The following is a 24,777-nucleotide window of genomic DNA, read 5'->3' as shown; positions in this document are numbered from 1 at the left end:
CGCTCCCCATCCCAGTAACTGCTGGGTCATCCCCGCAGGCCTCAGCCTCCTGGCCCCAGGTTCCTCCAGGCCCCGGGGAGGGAGGGGGCTTCACAGGGCCCCTGCCCAGCTGGAGCCCCGGCAGGTCAGTGGCTCTGAGCTCGCCCCAGGGATGCCCGGCCACACGGCTGGGCCTGCCCAGCACTTACTTTCTGGGTGGATGGCGTGGACACGGCGATTCCCATGCCTGACCCCGGGAGAACAGAGAGGACCTTGTACTGGAAGATGAGAGCACACGTCACCACAGGCTCTCTCGGGGGGACAGGCCGGGCCCCTTCCCACATCCAGGGCTTTCTCCCTGGGACCCACAGAGGACACGACCCACCGACCTTCTGGATGTCCGTGATGTCCACCAGCCTGATGACCTTGTTCCTCTTGGAAGAGCCAGACTTGGAGCTCTCAAAGCACAAGTAACTACCCGGGAGAACAGACAGAGAAAAGCCCCGCAGCTGAGCCAGAGGGGCCGCCGGCCACCACCAGACAGCCCCCGGGGGGAAGGGGGCGACCCCCGAACACAGAGCCCCAACACCGGTTAGGTACCCTAGCCTTTTACAGAAGATTTTACTTCTAGAAAGAGCTTCCTAGTGTTTAAAGATTCAAGTCTACCGCTCGGCACCGAGCCTGAGATACGTTCCCCAGACGTCAAAAGCCTGGGGCGCCCAACGCGCCGCCCAGGAGCATCCCGGAGGCCCGGCGGGGGTCTCCCGGCCAGGCGCTTCAGCGAGGGGCGGAGGGAAGGCTGGGCCGGCCGCTGGCTGCGGGGAGCGTGGGGGACGGCTGTCCGGCCCGGCTGAGAGCAGCCCCACCGGGCACCGGCCCCTGGACCTCCCGCCCGGGGCACGGCCTTGGGAACAGCCGCCTGCGCAGCCCCGTCCCCGGGGGGCGACAAGGACGCCCGTGGGGCCACTCACTTCTCCGTCACGTACAGCACCCCATTCCTGATGTAGTCCGTGGGCATCTTCCGGTCCCTGTTGATCAGGCAGCAGCGCCAGCCGCTCTCGCACACTGAGGGGACAAGGCCACCGCGGCTCCCACCGACGCCCGCGGGCCCCCCGGCACCGGAGGTGCCCCCAGCCCCACCAGCAGACCCGCCCAGGGAGCGACGGGCACGCGAGGGGGGGCCCCCGGGCCCTTTTCCAGGTGACTGCGCAGGGGGCTGTCTGTCTGTCTGTCTAAGGAAAAGGGTCCCGGTGATAAAGGGAAGGAACGGAACAGACGCCCGGAGGATGCACTTCAGGGTCCAGGGCAGCAGGGCGAGGGCCCGGAGGTCCCACCTGAGGCCCCCAGACGTCCCTTCCCTGGTGGGGATCGCGCCACAGACGCCAAGATGTGCAGGGCCCGGTGCGCCGAGAGCCCAGCGGTTTAGGGGTGTCATGGGGAGGTCCTTTGGGGGAGGCGGGCAGGGACCTGGGCCGGCACGGCCCGCGGTGCCCCGGGGCTGGGGGGCCTCAGGGCAGCGTCTGCCCGCGAGGGGGCTGCCGGCAGCGCCAGCTCCGTGGGCCGCGGCTCGGGCAGGTCGGGCAGGGTTCCCGCGGGCGGCCGTCCACTGCGGGCGGCCCTCCGCCCTGGCCCCGCCTGGGCCGCCCCGCTTCTCCCCTCGCCAGCCCAGCAAACCCGCAGGCGAGGGCACGGCCCCCATGGACGCCACCCGGGCTGCTCCCGGGCCGCCTACCCGCCAGCGGCCGCTCGTTCTCCGTCAGGTTGAAGATCTCGTGGAAATTGCCCCTCTTGGCGCCGTGGACGCGCCCGGTGTCTTCGTCCTTGCTCAGGCCGGCGGGCGCGCTGGACACGTAGCTCCGCGAGGAGGCCGTCTGCAGCTGCCGACAGCACCCCCCGTCAGCCGGCAGCGGGGGCGAGGGGCCGGGACGCAGGGCTGCCCTCCCCACGCCGGCCACAAACGCAGCCGAGCTGACAGCGGGCGCGTCCAGATGTGGGCGTGGGCTCCCCCACGGGCCCTGGCCAGTGCCCGTCCCCGTATCAGGGCCCCCTCCGGCTGGGCAAGAAGACTGGCTGTAGTGGGGCACCCACCCTCCCCCCGGCCAAAAGGCCGCGCCCAGCACCCGCGGCCCCTGCGCGTGGGCAGGTGCCCCGCGCCGGGCGGCTCAGGTGGGCATTTCAGAGCCAGGACTGGCGGCGGGACAGTCCAGCAGAAGCAACGTCAGAACATGAGACACAACACAGCAACGCACAGCACCAGGTCACAGCGGGGGCTGCCACACGCCACCATACCTTGTCAGGCCCTGACAGCTAGCCGGAAGGAGATCAGACACACGTGTGACCGTGACAAAAGGAAAACGGGGTCCACGTGACACAAGGTCATAAACACACCGCTCAGCAAGCTCAAGCGCAGACCTGGCCTGTGCAAAGCCTCAGGGGGCCGCCTCCCACCCCAGGAGGCCCACGCCCTTGCTTCCCTACGGCCTGGCCGGCACAAAGGGGTCCTGAGCCTCAAGAAGGCCCCACCCAGGTCACCCCAGGGCTCCCCCACGCTGTCGAGGAGCCAGGCTGCCTGCCTCTGCGCCTCTCCCCTTGCGTCCACCTCCATCTGTGTGCCCAGCGCCCATCTGCTGCCTCACGCACACCCGGCTGCACACCTCGCTTGTGGGTGAGCTCAGGCCCCCAATAGCTTTACCGTCCCAGAACCGGAAAGCATGGCCCACCCGTGACCCACAGCTTCCCTTCCACCAACAGAAGCACCAATAGGTCACTGAACACCCTCTCCTCAAAGCACAATTCATACGAGACTCTACAAGCCAATGTCACCTCCTCCAGGAAGCCCTCCTAGACCTGCCTGGGAGTTCTACTAGGCTCAGAACTTCCCCACGGGTCTGAGACCCCAAGGGCAGCACCTAGGCTGGCTCGGGACACAGTGTCGATGCCCACGTGGCCCTCCACTGTGAATGAAATGTGGACCACTACCAGCCTGTGAGCACAAGGCGGGCCCATCTCAGGTGCTGCTTGGCCTTGCTGACAGCCCCAGAGCTGGGGACAGCGGAGCCTGCCACCCACCCACAGAGTGGTCGCTGCCAGGGCTCCCTCCTGCCAACGCCCCCAGGCTCTCTGTAGCCGGGACAACATCCCACAGCCCCAGGTGAGGGGTCTCCAGCCTGGCCTCCAAGCGCTGCGCGGCCTCCAGCAGGAGCGTCCCCCACCCAGGGCCAGCTGGCCCTTCAACACAGCAGAGCCACGTAGCAGGAAAACCCCCGAGCTGTCTGTTTCAAGGGCCCCAAGGAGCAGGAAGGACATCCGCCCCCGGGGACCCAGCGTGACCGGGAGCAGCGGCGGCTCTGGGACCACGTGCCCCGGCCGGAGGCAGGCTCACCCTGCGGGACACGGCGGCAGCATTGGAGCGCTCCTTGAGCTGGGGGTCGGTGGGGAGGCTCTTCCAGATGATGTAGGGGGTGTCGTACTTGGCGCGCAGCCTCGGGCAGCGCTTGAAGATGAAGTCGATGAGGAAGAACTTGATTCCGGCATAGAGTCCTGGGAGGAGAAGACAGCCCCGCTGCGCCCGGGACCGGCCACCGTGCTGGCCACTCGGCGTGGCGGCCTGCGCCCCAGTGTCAGGCCCGGCACGGTGGCCCCGGTGGGGGCAGGGGAAGGAAAGAGGCAAGGTGACCCCGGCTAAGGGAGCGGCCACTTCTGTGGTCTGCAGGCTCAGAGATGGCTCGGGACTAACAATAAAACCGTCTCCAATACAAGTGACTACCCCTGCTCCCTGGGGGCGACGGGAAGGAAAACTCTGGGGACGGCCCTCACGGCGTGGACCGGCCCCGTCAGAGCGCTCACGTGGGGGCCAGGTCCCCAGAGGACCAGTGAAGAGCCCGCACAGCCCAAGGACATGCCAGGCGCACGGGCTCTTGTCACCTCCCCGAGGCCGCACGTCTGCCCACCCGGGTCCTCCTGGCCACAGGGAGGCAGGGCGCCAGGGAGACTGAGGACCCACCCGCACTGGGAGGGCGGGGCGGCGCCTAGACCACGACACCCCCAACGGCGCAGTGGGCGCCGAGCCGCACCCAGCACGCGCCTGCTCACCCATGGCGAGCCCCACCAGGCGGTAGGGGAAGAAGCAGGAGGCCAGGAAGGCGGCCCACAGCGCCACGTACAGCTTCTGCGTGATCTCGGGCTGCACCCACATGAACAGGCTGGAAGGGAGGCAGGGCTCAGCCGGGGCCGGGGGACGGCCGGCGCAGCGGGCGGGGGGACGGGGGGGGGACCACTCACTTCTTGATCTTCTCCAGGATGTCGGCCATCTTCCCGAAGAGGTTCTGTGTGGAGAAGTGACTGTGGTCAGGACAGACCCCGGGCCGTCGGTCCACACGGCAGGGTCACGGGCACCCCCGGAGACCACGGCCGGGTGCCACAGCCCATGGCCCTGCCCGCCACTCCGAGCTGAGCGGGTCTGGTGGGATCGTGTGTTAACACGGTCATCGTGATGTAGTGCCCTGTCCTGCGTCCCTCCCAGGAGGGGCGCCGACCCCCAGGCAGCACCCTCAGACCCAACTGGGGGGACGCTCCCCACCCCTTGGCTGTCTAGGTGCGGGTAAGGGATCACGGGCAGGCCAACCACAGATCATCTGAGGATGGGCAGGCCAGGCCTGGAGCTGGGCCCTCCGTGGACTAGGCTGGAGACTCGGGGTGCTGGGCCCTCCATGGACTAGGCTGGAGACTCGGGGTGCTGGGCCCTCCATGGACTAGGCTGGAGACTCGGGGTGCTGGGCCCTCCCTTAACTAGTCCTGGAGACTGGGGGTGCTGGGCCCTCTGTGGACTAGGCCTGGAGACTGGGGGTGCTGGGCCCTCCAAGGACTAGGCCTGGAGACTCAGGGTACTGGACCCTCCTTGGACTAGGCCTGGAGACTGGGGGTGCTGGGCCCTCCATGGACTAGGCCTGGAGAGTCCTGGACCTAGTCTCAGGGTGCTGGACCCTCCTTGGACTAGGCCTGGAGAGTCAGGGTGCTGGGCTCCCCCTGGACTAGGCCTGGAGACTGGGGGTGCTGGACCCTCCATGGACTAGGCCTGGAGACTCAGGGTGCTGGACCCTCCATGGACTAGGCCTGGAGACTCAGGGTGCTGGACCCTCCATGGACTAGGCCTGGAGAGTCAGGGTGCTGGGCTCCCCCTGGACTAGGCCTGGAGACTGGGGGTGCTGGACCCTCCATGGACTAGGCCTGGAGACTCAGAGTGCTGGGCCCTCCATGGACTAGGCCTGGAGACTCGGGGTGCTGGGCCCTCCCTTAACTAGTCCTGGAGACTGGGGGTGCTGGGCCCTCCATGGACTAGGCCTGGAGAGTCAGGGTGCTGGGCTCCCCCTGGACTAGGCCTGGAGACTGGGGGTGCTGGGCCCTCTGTGGACTAAGCCTGGAGACTGGGGGTGCTGGGCCCCCCCTGGACGAGGCAGAGCCTGGGGCAGTACCTGGGCCTTCTGGGCGACGTCCAGCACCAGCTGGAACTTCTCGGACACGGTCAGGTCTTCCTTTGGAGGCTCCTTCAGTCAAAGGGGAAAGAGAATGCCCACTGAAATTTAACGTTCAGAAATTACTGCCACAAACAGCACGAGGCCTCCCAGCCCGGGGACCTGGCCCCTCTGCTACCCCACACACCAGAGAGATGGACGCCCCTGGGGGACCTGGGCTGCGGGGCCAGCTCAGGGCGGCTGCTCCAGAGGACACTCCACCCTTGGCACCTGAGAAGGGTGGGTGGGCGGGCAGTGGGCACCCCTGTAGCTGGCAGGGCTGAAGCTCCAACTAACATGGCAACGGCTCACCTTCAAAGGTGCATCTGAGACTATGCGGTCCCCCCACCTCATAGGCAGGGAAACTGAGACAAAGGGGGGACCAGACCTCACCCTGCTGGTCTAAATTCCTTCAACAAAACCCTCCTGAGAGCCTCCTGGGCCTGGCAGACACAGGTCTCCCCCAGACATCCTCTCTGATCCCTAAGGAGGCCCTGCAGGCACCATCCACTCAGCACCCCTACTGCGCGCTCCATGCAGGTGCTCAAACATCTGCTGAGGCCCATGGAGGCACTGAGGGCTTCCTCTGCCCACACCCAGCTGTTCTGCCCCAGGGACCAGAGTCCCCTCTAGAGGGAGGTCAGCACATTTTTTCTATTTAGGGTCAGAGCGTAAACAGGTGTGGCTCTTTGGGCCACTGGGTCATTGTCACAGCGACTCAACTCAGCTGAGTCGGCCCGAAGCAGCCATAGAAAGGTAAATGAACGGCATGGCTGCGTGCCAATAAAACTTTATGTACAAAATCAGACAGCAGGCTGGAGGTGGGATGCCCTAGGAGCTGACCCTGCTCTCCCTGTCACTGGTCCAGCCCACTGTCGCCTCCCTGCAGAGGAGGCTGCGGGGCTCCAAAGGCCTTTCCACTGCCTCCCCCTCCACCACATCACAGCCCAGCTGGGAAGGGTCAGTAGAACAGGTCGGAGCAGGGCCACCTCTCCCGGAGCAGCCAAGCCTGGGCAAGTGAGGTGGGACTCGGGGCACCAGCTATCAAGGGGTCAGGGTGCAGCTGCCCCAGGGACCCAGGCACGTTCCGGCCTCTCCTGGGCAGGCAGGGCTCTGGGTGGGCATTCACACAACTGCACCTTCTGGGGACCCAGGTGGAGCCCTGACCCCGCGGGCACGGGCGAAAGCTTCGCCCCCCAGGACTCACCACCACTTCGGACACTTCAGGCACGATGCTCCACTGTATTCTCCAGCCCCTGGCAAACAGGAGACAGTGGGAGTCACGGCGACGCTGTCCAGTACCCGCCCGAGCACCCGACAGGAGGAGCACCCTGAGCGGTGGACAGAGGGGCTGCGAAGCCCCCACCTTCACCTCAGAGACCACCAGGGCCATTCCCTGGTGCAGATGACTCAGGAGGCCCCCACTGGCCCTCCCCTGGGGGCCTGCCGGGGGGGGGCACATGTAAAAGCCCCCAGAGGTGGCGGGACAAGAAGCCTTTCAAAACCGGGTGGCCTGGGGACATGGGGCCCTGCACAGGGAAACTGGGTTCCCAGCCGAGCCCCCGCGGCCTCGAGAAGGTACTCGGAGAACACGGAGGGGAGACAGCGTAGGCCAGGGGCTCGCAGCTCTGCCACCCCCTGGACCGTCCAGGCCACAGAGTGTTCGCAGTTCCGTCACCCCGTCTTCCCTGAGGTTTGGGGGGAGCTTTCTTGCCAAAACACAGCCCATCAGAGGAGGGGGAGGAGTGAGCCTGCAGCCGGCACCTGCTGGCCGTTGGGGGTTTGGGCATCAGCCGCGGCGGCCCCAGCAAACCTGGAGGCTCGCAGCCTATTAGAGGACCCCCAAATGCCAGTGCTCGAGGCACAGCAGGCGGGGTGTACGTCACGATACACGTGACACCGGGGTACGGCACAGCCACGCGCACACAACACACCAGCTACCCACCTGGCTATGAGGTAATTGAGGGACAACCTCAAAATTGCTAGGAACAAGAACATGGGGATGGCCCAGCCGTGCCACACGGCGTTCATGTAGACCTGCGGGCGGGGGGGGGCATGGTTAGGGATCCGGAGATGCTCAGGGCAGGCCTTGCTCCTCCCCTGCCCCTGCCAGATGGACAGCGCTTGGGCCCAGTGGGATGTGGGCCTGCAGGTGGGGCCCCCACTGGAGACACCGGCCCCCACAGAGAGGCAGACAGACAGCCACGGACAGCTCAGGTGGGGCAGCCAGGCATATTTCCCCCAAAGCGCCCCCTCAGCGCTGGGTGACACCCTCCACCCTTTCCCCGGGCTGGTGGCTCACAGGCTGGCTCGGGCCCCAGGTCCCCGTGTGCTTGCCCGGAGCTTCCTCTGTCCCCAGTACCCGGGGGAGGGACCCCAGCGTGTCCCAGGGGCAGACAAGACAGGCTCCTTTTCAGGATCGCTGCTGGGAACCCCACTGTGCAGACGGGGAGCCCTGCAGGCTGACCCCGGGGAACACACACGCCTGTGTCTGATCCTCCCAACAACCCCACACGGGGTGGAATCGCCACGCCCACTTCACAGACGGAGAAACTGAGGCCCAGCTCGTCCCCGGCTGTCCGCACACCAGGGTGGGTCCCTCGGGAGACCTCAGGGAGGGCACGCCCTGCCGCCCCGTCAGGAGCACTCACGGTGAAGGCGATGGCGGACGTGTAGACAGAGTACCAGTCGGATAAGGCGGAGAGGTTCTTCACGAAGCTGGTGACGGGCTTGGCGCCGCGCTCTGCGCACAGAACAATGACACCACGGTCAGGCACACCCGGAGGTCGGGCCGGCCGCGCCGCGAGGGGGACCAAACGAGCAAAGCGAACTACGGCTCCCGGGGTGCCTGACCCCTGGGCCCTCTCGGGGCTGCCCGGGGCCCCCGTGGGAAATGTCAGCTGTCGGCTCCCCCACCCCGGCCCGTGCTCGTGGCAGAAGGGGACCGGGGACTGGGGGGTCGTTCCCATCCCTGGGCCCTGGCAGGGGTCTGGGAAAGCTCCACTTTTCCACGGGGCCTCCACACCTGGAGGGACAGACGGACGGGGTGGGTCTGGGACATACTTCCGGCAGCCTTAGGAAGAAGGCTGGGGTGCGAATGCCCGAAAACGTCTTTCTAGAAAGGACGTCCGGTTCGGCACAAGACCGCAGAGCCCCTGCTCGGCCCCCACACCCACCAGAGTCAGCCCCCACCAGCGAGGTACTTACTTAGTCTCCGCATGTTCTCGGTTAACCTGAAGGACAGGGAGAGAGGTGAGCACCAGCAAGACTCACCTGTGACCCCCCCCCCGACACCCACGCCCCCTGCACGGTGTTGGCGTGTGCGGAGCACGGGTGACCTGGCACTCGGGAGCCACGCGCCGGGACGGGCCTCACCGCCGCTCCCTACACGGGAGGGGGTGTAGCCTGTGGCACTGTCCCTCGTCTCCTGCCCACGTTCCCCGGGAACTTGAGGCTTTGAGAGCAGGGACCTGGCCCAGCTGGCGCCCTTGGGGCCCTCAGGACCTGACAGCACCTGGCACGGGGCCTGTTTACCGCGCGGGTGTGTGGCCCCACAGGAAGCCCAGGGTGGGCACTCCTCCCCGAGCCCACTGTCCCCGTGTCTGCCACAAAGCGCGAGGGAGGCCACTGGAGGAGGACACCCTGAAAACCCGTGCAGCCTTGGGGATGGCTCGGCGGGACCAGGGGGGCCCCGCAGCCACGTGGGCAACCCCACTTCATGGCTTCGCTGAGACGCTGGCCTGGTGCCGAGGCCGCCCCGCCCCGAGGCCCACCTGCGGGCGCTGAGCGGCTCCTCGGTCTCCACGGCGCTCTCCTCGGGCTGGAAGCGAAAGTCCTCCACGTACTCCCCGAACTTCTCGTAGAACCACTTCTGCACCCGGGGGCACAGCCCCTGGCCCCGCCGCTCTGTGGGGACAGGCCGGAGACTGGTGAGGGCGTGGGGCCCACGGCCTGGGGGGGGCAGGGCGGGGGCTCAAGGACGCCCGGCAGGGGGAGGCAGGTCCACACCAGGCTATGAAGGGCTCGTTCCCCCCAAACAGAGCCGGATCCACTTCTGCCACAGGGCGCACGCCAGCCCCCGTGGGGCCTGTTTCTCACACCCAACCCCTGGCTTGTCAGAGGCTGTCCCAGCACAGGGCTGTCCCCTCACAGCTCCCAGCCCACGCAGGTCTGCGTTAGCCGCCTCCCTCTCTTACTGGGCACACTGGCCTCTCTGGGAGGTGGGATGGGTGGGCTCACTCTCCAGGACCCTGTGGTCCAGCCAGTGGGGGTGTCAGGGGCTGTCCTGGTGAGGGCCCCAATGCGTGAGGTGGCCTCTGTTCACCCCCAGTCAAGGATTCAGAAAGCCACCCCCACCGCAGACTAAGAAACCCAGGCCCAGTCCCGCAGAAGCGGGCTCTTCAGAAGGCAGGTCTCGGAGTCGCCTGCAGGGGGCGCTGTCCGCCACCATTAGAGGGACCGGTGAGGTGGTGACGTCCTGCGGGCTCCCAGGACAAGGGTGGGGAGGTTTCTGCAGAGACCCCCCCAGGCACAGAGGCGGGTGGTGCAGGCGGGAGGTTCTCGACCGGAGGGTTCTTAGAGCGAGAGGCAGGGTCAGCTCTGTTATCTCAAAGCAGCTGTGGACCAAACGTACTAATGGGGATTTGAAATGCACGTAACGTTCACATGTGAAACGTGCCTTACTTTTTTTTCAACCATTAAAAAATGTAAAAACATTGACAATGTAAAAGCAGCCCGGCCGGGTGTGGCTCAGCGGTTGAGCGTCGACCTGGGATTCAGGCGATCAGGGTTCGATTCCCGGTCAGGGCACATGCCCGGGTTGCGGGCTCAATCAATGACTCTCTCCTCATTGATGTTTCTATCTCTCTCTCCCTCTCCTTTCCTCTCTCTGAGATCAATAAAGATACATATATATAAAAAAATTTTTTTTAAAGAAAATGTAAAAGCACACGGGCTGTGCGCTGCTGAGCCCCTAGTATAGGCCGGGCCTGCTCTGGGCAGTTGGGTTTCGGAGGTCCTGAGCCCCTAAACCCTGGCTGCAGGATGACCCACACACAGGGCACCTGTCCCCGCCTCCCTCATGCTGGGGCTACACGTGGTGGGGTCCTTCCCTCCAGCTCCCACAGCAATCCCCGCTCCAGTGACCACAGCTACCACAATGGACTCGGCTCGAGGCCGGGCCTGGACGGGGGCCGGAGCCGCGAGACCCAGGGAATTGGGATCTTGCACCTTACACTTCTCGGATGCGCCCACACCCACAGGAGGCCTATCATCGCCATGCACAGCGGGGCTCTTGGGGTCCCCTGAGCTGCTCCTGGCTTGGAGCCTGGGCCCCTGGCCATGAAGCTGAGAACCAAAGGAGACTAGGGCTCTCGGGATGCGGCAGCCAATCCTGCACCCGGGCTGGCCGGCTGGGGGATCCAGCACTAGGGACCCAGGAGAGGAGCACACACTAGCTTCCTGCTGGAAGGCGAGACAGGCACAGGACGGCCTCCCACAGCCACCACCCAGCAGGGAGCCCGCAGGGCCTACCTGCTCCATTAGTGACCTGGGCCTGGCTTCTCGGAGGCTGCTGGGCCGTCTGCTCCTCGGATCTTGAGGAGGGTAGGAGGAACAAGACCTCTGTTAGTTCGAACCCTGGGCGAGCCTGGGCCTGGGCCTGTGCCTGAGCCTGGGCCTGCGCCTGCGCCTGAGCCTGGGCCTGGGCCTGGGCCTGCGCCTGAGCCTGGGCCTGGGCCTGAGCCAGGGCCTGGGCCTGGGCCTGGTCTTGGGCCTGGGCCTGAGCCTGAGCCTGAGCCTGAGCCTGGGCCTGGGCCTGGGCCTGGGCCTGAGCCGGGGCCTGGGCCTGGTCTTGGGCCTGGTCTTGGGCCTGGGCCTGAGCCTGAGCCTGAGCCTGAGCCTGGGCTGGGTGTCCGGCGCCCAGAGGAGGCCTCGCTACACAGCCTGGCACTTGCTCCACGAGCCACTCCCTCTGGGACCCCTACTGCCCAGAAGAGCTGAGACGTAACAGGTGCACCCTTTGTATTTTAATACTGAATAAATGTGTCTCACAAACAGGAAACTCTTCTAATCATTTCCACCCATTTGCTTTTCTTGACTGTTAAGCTCAGAATCTGTAGCTCCAAACGGCTATTAACTGGCCTGCTGATAGAAAGATCCTTAGCACACAGAATTACCAAGTACCGTGCAAGGCCACAGGCTGGGGGGACTCCTGCCCTGGCCAGCTGCCCACGTCCCCCATGCCAGCCATCTGCCTGGCTTCCCATCCCTGCAGCCCAACCACATCTGACCTCAGCAGTCACCAGCCTCGAGCCCTCTCCCGGAGTGACCAGATCCTGACTATGGACCTGTCTTCTAGCCACAGGCCCCGCAGAGCTGGACTTTAGCAGCTGGCCAGGCCCCTGTCCCTCGGGCGGAGTCTGTCCAGGTGCTCTGGCCAGCCCACGCCCTCCTCCCTACCGACACCCGCCTACCCAGCCACCTCACTCTGTGCTGGCTGGGCCACTGTCCCTTGGTTCCCAGTGCTGTTTCTGCGGTTCCCAGCGCCCCCAGTCCGGCAGGGACCCCAGGATGTGGGAAAGGTATAGCTCCAGAGGGGCTTGGGGGGTCCATAGGGACCTCGGAACAGGGCCAGGGGGCCAGGAGACCCTCAGCAGTGCACACCCTCAGCTTCAGGGAGCAGGGGGTGCGGTTTCTGCTTTGTTCACATGTCATTCACTCCAACACCTCCATGGGCCAACCCAGCCTGCAGGATTGTAACCCCCAAAGCGAGACCTGCAGCAGGAAGCATGGAGGACTAGCTGGACAGACCTGCAGGGTGAGCACAAAGCAGTGGACGCGGAAGGTGAGATGGAGGTGGCGTCCAGGGAAGGGGGCTGTGGTCAGGGAGGAGCGCGGCCTTCACGCCACCCCTCCGGGGGACCGGGCGGCCAAATGACCATCCGCACCCGCAGCTACTGACTTAATGGGGATTAGCAGGACTGGAAGGGGAGCCCAGGGCACACATAGGAGATTCCAGGACCCCAGCCGGGTTCCCTCTATTCCTGGGCAGGAGTCGAGGCCCCTGGACCAGATGTTCTCTGGGCGAGCCGGGGGGGTTGTCCAGAAGAGGTGGCTCCCCCAGGAAGCACCAACAAACTGGTTCCCAGCAGAGCCTGGGCCCAGGTGTACGCCGCGGGGACCTCGCCCCCCCCCCCCGGCCTTGGGCACCTCCTCACGTGGCCCCTGCACCCCCTCACCTGCCCTTCAGCACTTCCTGGACCTTCTGTTCCAGCTCGATCCGTCGCTGCCGCTCCCGGTCCAGCTCCTGCCGCAGCATCTCAGAGTTGGTTTCTTCTCGCAGCTTCCGGAGCTCCTCCTCTGTGAGGGAGACCGCCAGGTGACCACCACTCTCTGTCCCCCTGCCCCCTCCGGCTGCACCAGGGCCAAGGAAGGCATGGTCTGCGGAGCACTGAGGCCCTCCGTGCCTGACAGGAGGTGGCAGCTACCCTGCTTCTCTCCTGTGGGCACCCCCGCAGAGGGGACTATTAATCGGGGCTCCTCTCACTCAGGGGGCAAGATCCAGGGCAAAGCAAGGGCGAGGATTCCTTCACTAAATAAGACGGGTGTAAAATAGACACGCAAAAAGCATCTCACCAACCACACCACCCGGCAGGACGCCCCAGAGGAAGGGACCCCACAACGTCTCCCACACACAGGTGCACCCGGCATGGCCCTGGGAGGGGCACAGTCAGCTCCCGCCAGCTGGGGAGCCCAGCAGGAGAGAGATGCTCTTGAGAGGCCTCACCAAGGAGGCGAGACCTGAGCTGCGGGCTGAGTGAAATGAAGAGCGAAGCCCAGGCGCCTGGGAAGAGCATGGGCCGGCAGGGGAACAGCCTCGCAAAGGCCCTGAGGCCGCAGGGCCCGCAGGCTGGGAGGGGGCATCATAGATGAGATGGGGGGAGGGCGTGAGCACAGAGCTCTGGCAGCAGGGAAGAGGGCCTGACATTATTCTGGGAGTGATGGTTGCCAAGGCCAAGTAGTTGTTTTAAATGGAGTAAGTGGAGAGCTGAGCCACGGCCCTCAGAGAAGACCCCATCTGAGCTGCGGGACCTGGGGCTATGTGACCGCACATGGACAAAGGGGCTTTGCAAATGCAATGAGCTTAAGGATCTTGAGGCAGAAGAGCATCCTGGGTTATCCGGATCATGTAAACTCATAAGAGGGAGGAGAGTCAGAGGTCAGAGACTGGACGATGCCTCCTGCTGGCTCTGAAATTGGAGGGAGGGGGCAGGAGCCAAGGAAGGCAGGGTGGTCTGGAAGCTGGAAAAGTCAAGGAAGGAACCCTCCCTGTGAGCCCACAAAAGGCACACAGGGACTGTGAGGAGGGACAACACGCGCTGGGGTCAGGTCACCGCCTGCCCAGGTGGGACTGAGGCTGGTTACTGGGCAGCATGGGGTCCCATGTGGCCGAGGGTCAGCTAACTCTTGTTTCTACCTGAGGTCGGCCGAGTGTAGCCTGTGGTGGCCACAGTCCAGGTGATGGGTCACAGACCGTGCAAACAAATTCCCACGGGAAAAGCCACTTTGCTCGAGTCCCGAAAGGCATTCCTGAGACCAGTAAATTTACCGAAACCAGTGAGGACAGGGCCCCAGTGAGAGCCGGGCCTCTGCCTCGAGGTCTGCCCAGTGGCCAGGGCTGTGGGCTCACCTCCGCCGCCCCTCGCTGCGGGTCACGGTAACGCTCTCGCTGGCCTGGGCAGGATGGCGGGGTGCTCAGGGCGACCCAGCAGCTTGTCTTCCTGGCCTGGCTGCCTCAGCAGACCTGGGGGCGCAGGGCCAAGCCCAAGACCCTGAAATTCAGGCCAAGGCCACTACACGGCCCCAGGCCCCAAACCTAGGCAGCTGACAGAGGCGGCTGTGCGTGAACGGTGAGAGCTTGTCCCACAGCGCAGAGGTGGACAGGCCTGAGAGGTGGACAGGCCTGAGAGGTGGACAGGCCTGAGAGGTGGACAGGCCTGAGAGGTGGACAGGCCTGAGAGGTGGACAGGCCTGAGAGGTCTCCGGTCCAAAGACCCCTGCCGGGCGGGCACCCCAGGGGGAAGGAGGGCACCACCCGGGGAGTTCGTGACTGGCTGGACTTTGTCACTAGCCAAGGAAAAATATTTAGATTTGCTGAGTGCTGGGATGTCCACTCAGTAAATATTTGGAGTGCTCAAGAGTCCTCCAAGGTCCTCCCCTGCTGGGCTCGGCCCTGCTCCCGGCACCTGGGTCTCAGCTTCCTCCAGCGCCCTGCCCACTCCCACCCGCCGGGCTCCTTGGGAGAGGACCCTCCCCAGCGAGGGGGCCGGGAGGGTGCCACCCAACCCCAAGGAAGCTGTCCTGCCTGGTTCCCGTTAGCAGCGGTTTCCTCCAGAGACCCCTTCGGTTCTGGGCTGAAGCAGTGTGGTCGTCACAGGGCTGTGTCCTGAGGACTGAGGCCTCCCACCAGTGAACCAGGTGCCTGCCCAGGACGCAGAGGCAGCCTGTTTAGGGGCCACGCAAAGGGGAGATTTGAAGGAAGGGGTGGCGCCCTGGCCGGTGTGGCTCAGTTGGCTGGATCATCGATCAACACCAAAAGGATGTCGGTTCATTCCAGGTCCGGGCATGTCTACCTAGGTTGCGGGTTTGATCCCCAGTGGGGGCGCGGACGGAAAGCAACCAATCGATGCTTCTCTGGCACGTCAATGTCTCTCTCCCCCCCCTTTTAAAATCAGTAAAACATTCTCAGGTGAGAATTAAAACGAACGAAAGAAAGAAACAAGGGGTGGCCTCTGTCTCGGGCCTTGGGGACACTGAGACTCAGAAGTAGGGTCCAGCCTGGACCCGGCAAAAAGTGAAGAGCAGGCCAGGAGGCAGGTGACGGGGTGCAGAGTCCCTGCTCCGAGCTGCAGGAAGCCAAGCCTCGGACCCCCCAGCCCCCACCGCTCACAGCCTGGCTCCTTTAAAGCAGGGACGGTGCCAGGCACAGGTGCACGGGGCCCTCACCCACACACATGCTGGGATCCTTCCTGCAGGCACCCAAATCCATCCATGTTTCTCACCTCAGCTCCCACGCTTGATCCTAACGGGCCCCCAGCTCCCTTCACACCCTCCAATCTGGCTCCAAACAGCAGCCAGAGGGTCCTCCTGAAGCCTGAGGCAGCCTTGCTGCTGCCCTGCTTAAAACTCTCTGGGGCTTCCCACGGGGCTCCTGATAAAATGCACCCACCCCGCGAGTCCTCCCACCGAGGCCCGCACCCCATCTCCAGCTGTCTCCCTCTGCCCTCTCTCATCTTTGTTCGCCGGGTTCAAGCCACAGTGACCTTCCTCTAGGTCTTCAAGTGCCCTGATCCTGTCCCAGGGCCTTTGCACATGCCGGCGCCCCTCAACCTTAGTCCTGACCCAGATGCCATTTCCCCTGAGTGACCTCCCTGACACTGCCCCCCAATCTGATGTGGCCTTTTGTCATTTTCTCTCATAGGTCTTGCTCTTTCCTGTCAAGATAACCAGGGTCCTCAGGGTGCTGGGAAGCGACACCAAGAGGTGATGCACGTTTACAGAGAAGGGCTCAGCAAACATAACCCCCGGCAAACACATCACATTTCTAATTCTACATTCACCTAAGGGTTCCCTGGCGCAGGCCCACGTCCCCCAGCAGGCCCGAGGGAGGAACCATCTGCTTCGCTGTCTGTGCTGGTGCCAGGACCTGCCTTAACTCAAGGGGATGCCAGTAAAGACGCGGGGAACAGATGCTGTGAGGCGGGGACAGCACCAGTCCACATACGGGGCTCGCTGGGAACTGGCCAGAGAGGACACCCATGGTGGGGAAGGGGTCCAGGTGGAAATTCAGCCATCGGCCCAAGTGTGACCAGCGGTCACTTCCCAGTACAGGTCACCGGCTCCTGAAGGACATCTGCACCCGATACAGCGGCCCCCACGCTTCAGGCCTCAGCCTCCCCCAGCCTCGTACAAGGGCTCCTGGGGACCCTGACCCGAGCACTCAGGGTCATTTAGAGTCCCCACCTGCCACAGTCCTTGAACACAGAGCACCTGTTAGGGGGCTAGAAGGGGGGACTAGGGTGATCGGGGGTCCACAGCCCTAACAGGTGATCAGCCCACGAGCCTCTGCCTCCATGGGGATCTCCACTCAGCCCCGTGCTAAGTTCGGCAAATGCTGTCAGAGTGGGGACAGCACTGTGACAAAGCAGCCACACCCTGCCCAGAGCAGCATCGGGGTGCGTCCCTGAGAACACATCCCGTGTGTGAAGTGAACTGAACTGGCTCCATCGGGTGAGCTGAGGCTGCTCCCTGCCAGGCCCTCAGCCCCTTGGGAGGTGGGCCTGTCCTATAGTAGGTGGGGCTCTAGGTCCCTGCTCTGAGGACTTGAACCCACTGACAGCAGGGCACCCTGGCCTCAGGGGATGTGGAGACCTCTGCCCTCCTGTGTGCCCACAGATCTGCAGCCTCCCCCTCAGGACCCTCTGAGCACCTGCCTCTCGAGCCGTGGGCCTGGCATACAGCTGGCGCTCACTCAAGGCTCACTGGATACACACGTGGGTGAACCTCACTTGCAGTGAGTCTCCACAGACGCCTGTCCACCCAGCGCTCCGTGGGCGGCCCCTCGCAGGGGTGAGAGCCCTCTACCCCGAGGGGACTGGCGCCTGGCTCAGTCCAGTGTCTACGGCGACGGCCCTGCGCCCACCTCACAGGGCCTGGGCTGGGTGAGTTCCCAAAAGGCGAGGCAGTGTTCCCCCTCCCACGCATGACTGCTCCCGTGGGAACAGCACGTGCTCCGGGGAGTACACAGGGGTACGAGTTTCGAGTCAGCACAGCCTTGCTCCTGGGAGGCAAGGGCGGGGCGCGTTCTAGTCAAGGTCAAGGTGGTTTCCCACCTGCTCCTCTGAACCCCGACACCCACACACACCCCATCCCTCCATGGATCTCTGCGTCATCTGAAGGTCACGGCGGCCCCCACACCTCCTCCCTCCATAGACATCACGCGCTTTGGCCCCTCCAGCATCCTTAACAGGAAACCACATTTTCCTAACACTGCAGTCCCCGAACCCCCCTCCCCACGTCACTACCCTGTGAAAGGTCAATGCATAGCCAGGTTCCGCCACGCGGCAACCAGTAGCCAGCTGGCCGTGGGCTGGACGTGAGCACGTGGACACACAATCCCTTCCCACAGCTCGTGGAATGCGCTGCACCCGCTTTCCAGTGTGCAGACTCACTCACAGCAAGGGGTCTCAGAGACGAGGGGCCTCGGCCACTCAGGGAGGCCTGTCTTTATACCCTCGACCTCCTTACCCCTCTGAAGCTGCCCAGCTCCCCTTCCCTGGGGCCGAGGCCCTGCAGAGCCGAGACAAGCACACTCCTTCCCCCCAGGTCCTGAGGTCCATTGCCCGCCCGGGCGGCCGGAGGGCAGGTCCTCCCCAGCCAGGGTGGGGACAGTGGCCACCCCCGGGGCAGGCTGTGCGTGGGACAGCAGCCCCACACAGCCTGGAACCTGCTCATCCCAGTTCCCAGCGAAGCCCCAAGAAGATGTCACCTTTCCCAAGTGCCTCCCTTCCTGGTGGCGCAAAGGCAACGAAATAGACTAAACCACCGGCGTTCGGTGACCGTTCCTCTCCCACAGCCGCTCTCTGAGCGACTCTCTCCTGCACCCAACGCAACAGTCCCAGCAGTGATGTGAATGTTACGGGTCTGCTTGCCCCCACACCCCCCATGGTGACATATTTAGATCACGCTGCACAGACACAGCTGGCTCTGCACAGGACAGCGGTGCCACAAATCCCTGCCATCGATTTCTCTCTCCTCTCTGAGTAAGAGAAGAAATGGGAGCCAATTTCCTGCCTGAAAGCGCTGAGCTGGTCATTCAAAAGGTGCCTCATCCCTCCAGCCGCCCACTCTGGCTGCTCTCCCGAGCCCTCTGCCCCTCCCACCTCCCACAAGAGCCATTGGGCAGCGGCAGGTGATGGGGAGATGGGAAACCCAGGGAACCCCCAGAGATGTCTGCTTGACTTTCTAAAGCTTGGTTTCCTATCCAAATGCCCCCTCTTGCAGCCCGGGGTCCGGCTCTGGCAGGAGCATTCAGAGACCCTAGAGAGGAAAGGACATCAGTGTTGCCTGCAGCCCCGTTTCTGCACGGATACTGCCGGCCACTGCTCTCAAAGGGACAGGGCAAAACGAGCTACAGACGTGAGCCCCCAAAACAGGAAACCAGCACCACATGACAGAGGACGCCCATGGCACTCCCACGAGGGCAGCCCACCCACCTGCTCCAGCCTTCAGGCCTCGAGTCCGGGAGGAGAAGGGCAGGGTTGGCCAGCTGACCGGGATCTCCAGACCCCCCACACCGGCCCACAGCACCCGACTCGGAGGGAGAGAGGCCAGGCCTCCGCCCGGCCCACAGCCCAGCCCACCGCCAGCCTTCAGCCTCCAGGGAAGTCACTGGGAGGAAGGAACTTGGCTTCCAGGCTATTTTTAAACCCGTAAAAGTAGATATCTCAAGCGGGAGCCCTCCTGGCACACAATTCAACAGGCCCAGCCGCAGCCAAATATAAAAATCAAGTGATAATCCTTAAATAAAACTCCTTCCCACCAGCCAGGAGCGCAAGCACAGGGACCCCTCAAAAGCTGTCCCCGCCACCCGGCCAGGTGAGCGGCCTACACACCTGAGGCTCTGAGCCTCCATCTCCCTCCTCAGCTCTCACCGCAGCTCCCTGGCCGCCAGCCTCCAGGCCCCACTCGCCCCTCCCCCGCCGCTGGGGTCCTTTCTGGAGGGCGGAGGGCAGGGCCACCCCCCTGCCAGGGACCGGACACCAGGGCGGAGCAGGGGCAGCCACACTTCCAGCCACTGGGAGGAGTGCCCACTGCAGCTCCCACCTCCCCTCACCCCCCCAACCGGGAAAACCAGTTCACTACAGGAAATGAATCGCTTTTATTGTAAACTTTCATCTTATCACCTCCCTAACATTTACTACAGCCTGTTATTTGCTGCTACACAAAGAGGTGACATTTATGGGACTGTGAGCAAGTACCAACAGCCACGCTGACTGGCTGGTCACCGGGAGGCAGAGAGCTCTAAGCATTTCTCACTCTACGCAACAGGCAGGCGGCTGCGGGGATGCTCGCTCATCGCTGGGCTTCAGGCACATTTTAGGAAACAGGCTGGGGGTGTGGGGGGACAAGCCGTGTATGACAACTGTTCCCAGGTAAAACAGCAAGAAACAGGATCCCAGCAGCACTGCGGTGCATCTCACACCTGAGGTCTGGGGGCCCTGGGCCCAGTGACTGAACCAGGAATGTGTGTGCACCAGCCCCCCATCCCGTGCCCTCTCTTTTCAACCAAGAACTTAGAACCCAGCAGCAGAGCCTCCAGGCCCCAGTCCTTTCCCACAGCAACAAGCTATCTGGGCTGGGGGCGGTCAGGGACCCCTGGCCCCCAGCAAGGTGAGACTAGGCCCCAAGTTACTGAGTGGGTGAGCCCACCAGGGAGCAAAGGTGACACATACAAAACATGTGCTTAGGGACCAAACACCAGAGAGGATGGGAGAACCAGAGCTCTGGGAGGTGCCCAGGGGGGCCATGAAGGAAGTATGGAAGGGGGTGCCCAGTGGAGGTAAAGTCTATCTGTCCACCTGTCCACCCATCTACCCATCCATCCATCCACTCACCCACCTATCCATCCATCATCAGCCCACCTATCACTCACCCACTCACTGATCCATCCATCCATCCATCCACCCACCCACTCATCTACTCACTGATCCATCCATCCATCCATCCATCCATCCATCCATCCATCCATCCATCCAATCCATCCATCCGATCCATCCATCCACCCCTCATCTACTCACTGATCCATCCATCCATCCATCCACCCACTCACTGATCCATCCATCCATCCATCCATCCACCCACTCACTGATCCATCCATCCATCCATCCACCCACTCACTGATCCATCCATCCATCCATCCATCCACTCACTGATCCATCCATCCACTCATCTACTCACTGATCCACCCACCCACCCACCCACCCACCCATCCATCCAGTCATCCACCATCCAGATGTGCACTGAGCACCCACAGCTGCTAGGCCCTGGGCTCTAGCTGTGGGAATTCATTAGATGAGGCAGCAGCTACTTTTGCTCCTTCTCAGAGTCCAGGTCAGGACAGGAGATAAAATGTGGATGGAGAAGAGTCCCTCGTGGAGCTCGAACATCAGGGCGCTCCTCACATGCCAGAGACAGCCCGTCTCTGCCAGCCCAGCCTCACCGTGCAGATGAGGGTTTCCCAGGAGGGGACAGCCCGGGAGCTCACAGAGGACGGGAAGGTGTGCTGACCTGGCCGCTTCTGTGCCCACTGCACACCTGGGAGCTGAGGGCTGCCACCTGGAGGTGGGGACACCACAGCCACCTTTCTCACAGCCCAGGGCACTTGTGAGGTGTTCGGTGGGGTGGGACACAGAGCTCTGACCTATCGCACCCTGTGAGACTCCATCCTGTCATCTTCCAAAGCACCCGTCAGATAACAGTGCTGGACCAGGACGCGGAGCCATGAAAACAACACTCTCAGGTGGGCACGTTCAAGCTTCCTCCCTGATTTCACCCTCACCCGAAATTCCTGGAGCCCGGGGCCCCTGGGAGCAGCCGGGAGGAGGCCCGGGGCTGGCAGGACCCAGGGTCTCCCCTCTGAGCAGAGAAGAAACAGGGCAGGGTGGGTGCTCAGCGGGCGCCGAGCCACGGCTGCCGCGGGGTCAGCTGGCCGCGTCCTCCAGCTCTGTCCTGGACAAGGAGGAGTCAGGGTCCAACGTGCGCAATGAATTATGAAGGAGCAGATTCTCACCGGCACGGGAAGCGATCGAGAAAAATGAAATTCTAGCCGGCACAGCAGGCCAGACAAGTAATTTTCTTAGGGGCCAATTTCATGCGTTCCGGATGAATTCTATACGATCCGGACATCCGGTCCCGTCTCTGCCATCTGTCTTCATCTCCGCGTATCCGATCTGTTTATTTCCCTCCTGTCTGTCTGGGTCACCCATCTGTTGTCTCCCCAAAAGGGCAGAAACTGATCAATAAGCACCTCACTATGGGACAGAGCTGTCCAACCCCATCCTGGGTATGGGGACTTTATCTTCTCAGCTCAACATCACAGAACAAACAGGAGCAGAGGGACACCTACAGGCAGGTCCACAGGGGCGGGTCCAGAGGTATCTGATCAACCCCACACCTAACCCTGTCCCCAGCAGGCCTCCAGCGGCTGCCTCGTCCCTTTTGGGCACCTGCAGCACCAAGGCCCTTGTTTTTGGAAGGCTTCCCTGGCAAGAAAGGTCTTCCCTAACCTGAGTCACACAGACTGCCCCTGGAATCCTCTCTTCCCTCCAGGGCTCCCTGTTACAACTGGGCCCAGAGAGGGGGACCCTCCAGGCCACAGGAGGCAGCTGGGGGCCGTCCTGTTTGCCTCCCTGACTGGCTTCTCCGAGAAGCCCCCCCCCCCCCGCACACACAGGGTAACAACCACCCATGCTGACCCCTGTGGGTCAGAGCAGGAAGGGGGATGTACAGCTCTGGGGGCTCAGGAGCAAAGGGTGCCCCCTCCCAGAGCCAGGCTCTGGCACCTTCACGGCCGCCTACCTGTCTGCGTCCACTGGGAACCCATGTGTCCCTGTCACTAAGTGGGTGCCAGTGGCCCAGAGATGATGGAGCCCCTGCCCTGAGGGCTGGAGTCCGCAGGTCGTGGAACCCCAGGGCCCACACCCCGCAGGCGGTCGATAAACGCACACTCCCGCCTGACGGGGCACAGCACATCGGTGCAAAAAGGCAGAAACAACTGAGGTGCACTTCGGGCTGCACGAAAATGTACGGCTCTTTTCATTTATTTATGTGCTTCTTTAACAAATTTAGGATCCAGCCAGGAGCCCGAGCGCACTCCCGTTCCCCATGCTTCATCCCGTGTCATTTTCTCTCAGGAACACTCGTTCCCTTCAATGTTTAATGAAGGAAGGCGGCCGCCGCACGCGGGCTGCTCCCTCTCCTCCCAGAAGAGCCCGGCTGCGCCCGGAGAAAGTGCCGCAGATGCGGGGCCGGTGTCAACACGCCCCACGCGTTCACGGGTGGGGAGCCAGGGCCGCTCCCCGGGGGCTGCGCTGAGCCGGAGAAGCCTGGGTCCCAGCCCCAGACAAGGCGCCTTGCCCGTCCCACGTCAGGCTGTGCCCCCTGCACACGGAAACACCTTTGCGGGCCCCGAGGGTGTATCGCTCTGTCTGTGCGCACGGCACGTTCCCAGGTACTGAGACGGGCAGTGGAGGGAGGCAGCTCTCCTGTCGGACCCCAGCTCTGGCTGGGTCCTCCTGCCACTCGTTCCCCCGTTCACCGAGCTCCTGCGGGACCCAGGGCACCATGCTGGGTGCACAGGGTGTAGACCAGGCAGAGAGAGCCCAGTAAGAGCTGGCACCTGTGTGACAAGCCCAGTGAGAACCGGCAACAGTGTGACAAGCCCAGTGAGAACCGGCAACAGTGTGACAAGCCCAGTGAGAACCGGCAACAGTGTGACAAGCCCAGTGAGAACCGGCAACAGTGTGACAAGCCCAGTGAGAACCGGCAACAGTGTGACAAGCCCAGTGAGAACCCGTAACCACGTAACAGGCCTAGTAAGAACTGGCAACTGTGTAACAGGCCAGAGGTGGTGCGGTCACCATGGACAGGGCACGGGGCCCACACCAGGCCGTGTGCCCCCGCCAGAGGCAGAGGAAACATGCACGGGAACATCTCTAAGGACCACTGCGGAGGGACCTCAGGACACAGCATCAGTGTGACGAAAGTGAGAGTGGGCTAACATTTGTCTAAGGGGGCAGGTAAGAACAAACGCACATACCTGCTTCTCTAAAGAAGCCAACAGAGGGATAAACTGTAAAAGAAATTCGGTGGCAACCAATCGATGTGTCTCTCTCACATCGATGTTTCTCTCCCTCCCTTTCTCTCCCCTCCCAAAAAATATCAATGGAAAAATATTCTCAGGTGCGGATTAACAAAAATAAATAAGTAAACTCTCTACAATGTACACAATGGGACAAAATGACATCCTGCATCTCAGTACCAAGGACACAGCATCACACCTGTGAGGCTCTTGACCTGACTCTCATCACAAGGCAACATCAGAAAAACCCAAATTGAGGGACAGTCTACAAAATGAGTGACCTGTGTTCTTCAGATCATTGGCCAAGAAACACACAGACGGGCGGGATCGCTGTTTCAGGTCACACGAGACAAGGGGCAGGACGGCCGAGGGAGGCTCCTGAGCTGACTCTCTTTCGCCATCAAGGACGTTTTTGGGACAAACAGAGAAGTTAGAATAACATCTTAGATTAGAAAACGGTATCTGACGGATGTCAGTTTCCTGATTCCGATTACAGAGCTGTGTTTGGATGAGAGGATATGCTTGCTTTTAGGAAATACACAGAAATATTTAGAGCTCCAGGGACGTCGTGTCCGCAGAGGACCACCCAATGGTACAGGAAATAAAATGCACGGGTGGAAGGAAGGATGGGCGGGCGGGTGGACAGACGGGGACGGATGGGACAGAGATGCAGACACATGGAAAAATGGTGACCTTTGAGGAATAAGCTGGCTGAAAACTATCCAGGAATTCTTTGTAACTTTCCTGTAAGTCTGAAGTTGTGTCAAATAAGATCTTAAAAAAAAAAAATCTCTAAATCTCTAAAGCAAAAATAAACGAGTGAAACAAAGCCTGTGTTGAGTTGATGACAGCCACAGAGAGGGGAAAACTCTACCAAGTGACTTTAAAGTAAAGTAACTGTGCATCCCTCGTGGGACACGCCCTGAGGACAGAGCGGGAGACAAACCCGACGGGTGGCAGTGGCTTGATCTGAGACTGTCATGTGTGTTACCGCGAGATAAACACACAAGCAACTGCTGGTGTCCCTCACCGATAGCAGCACTGTCAGCACAAAGAGAGATTCTGAGAAAAGTCAGGCGAGGTGAAGGCCTCACAGCCTGAGAGCAGGGCCTCGGGAGCGATCTGCACGCCTGCGCTCACGGCAGCATTGCTCACAGCCGCCTAAAGCTGTCAGCAGCCCGTGTCCACAGACGGATGAAAAAAATGTGGCCTGTCCATAAAGGGAATATTACTCGGCCTTCAAAAGGACGGAAATTCTGACACCTGCCGGCCACAACGTGGGTGAACCTCGAGGACATGATGCTCAGTGACATAAGCCAGACACAGACAGACAGACACACTGTCACTCCCCTCACACGGGGAACTCAG

The 24,777-nt window shown here is 62.6% G+C and overlaps 1 protein-coding gene across 1 annotated transcript in view; it reads right to left on the bottom strand.

The window, feature by feature from the left end:
* The window catches only part of GRAMD4 (GRAM domain containing 4), a 61,256-nt gene that overhangs the window by 770 nt on the left and 35,709 nt on the right, over positions 1–24,777 (bottom strand). The window contains exons 4-18 of the mRNA XM_087814986.1: positions 12,728–12,848; positions 11,022–11,083; positions 9,263–9,395; positions 8,697–8,722; positions 8,141–8,232; positions 7,435–7,526; positions 6,697–6,745; positions 5,451–5,522; positions 4,261–4,304; positions 4,072–4,181; positions 3,362–3,519; positions 1,712–1,856; positions 951–1,044; positions 369–453; positions 189–257 (exon numbers count right to left, since the gene is read on the bottom strand). Coding sequence (XP_087671112.1) covers positions 189–257; positions 369–453; positions 951–1,044; positions 1,712–1,856; positions 3,362–3,519; positions 4,072–4,181; positions 4,261–4,304; positions 5,451–5,522; positions 6,697–6,745; positions 7,435–7,526; positions 8,141–8,232; positions 8,697–8,722; positions 9,263–9,395; positions 11,022–11,083; positions 12,728–12,848 — 1,352 coding nt within the window. The remainder of the gene's footprint in view (positions 1–188; positions 258–368; positions 454–950; positions 1,045–1,711; positions 1,857–3,361; positions 3,520–4,071; positions 4,182–4,260; positions 4,305–5,450; positions 5,523–6,696; positions 6,746–7,434; positions 7,527–8,140; positions 8,233–8,696; positions 8,723–9,262; positions 9,396–11,021; positions 11,084–12,727; positions 12,849–24,777) is intronic.

Source organism: Miniopterus natalensis, chromosome 2 (assembly GCF_054644295.1).
Source record: "Miniopterus natalensis isolate mMinNat1 chromosome 2, mMinNat1.hap1, whole genome shotgun sequence".
Taxonomy (NCBI): Eukaryota; Metazoa; Chordata; class Mammalia; order Chiroptera; family Miniopteridae; genus Miniopterus; species Miniopterus natalensis.
Note: the sequence above shows the minus strand (reverse complement) of the source record. Positions and strands in the feature narration are given on the sequence as shown.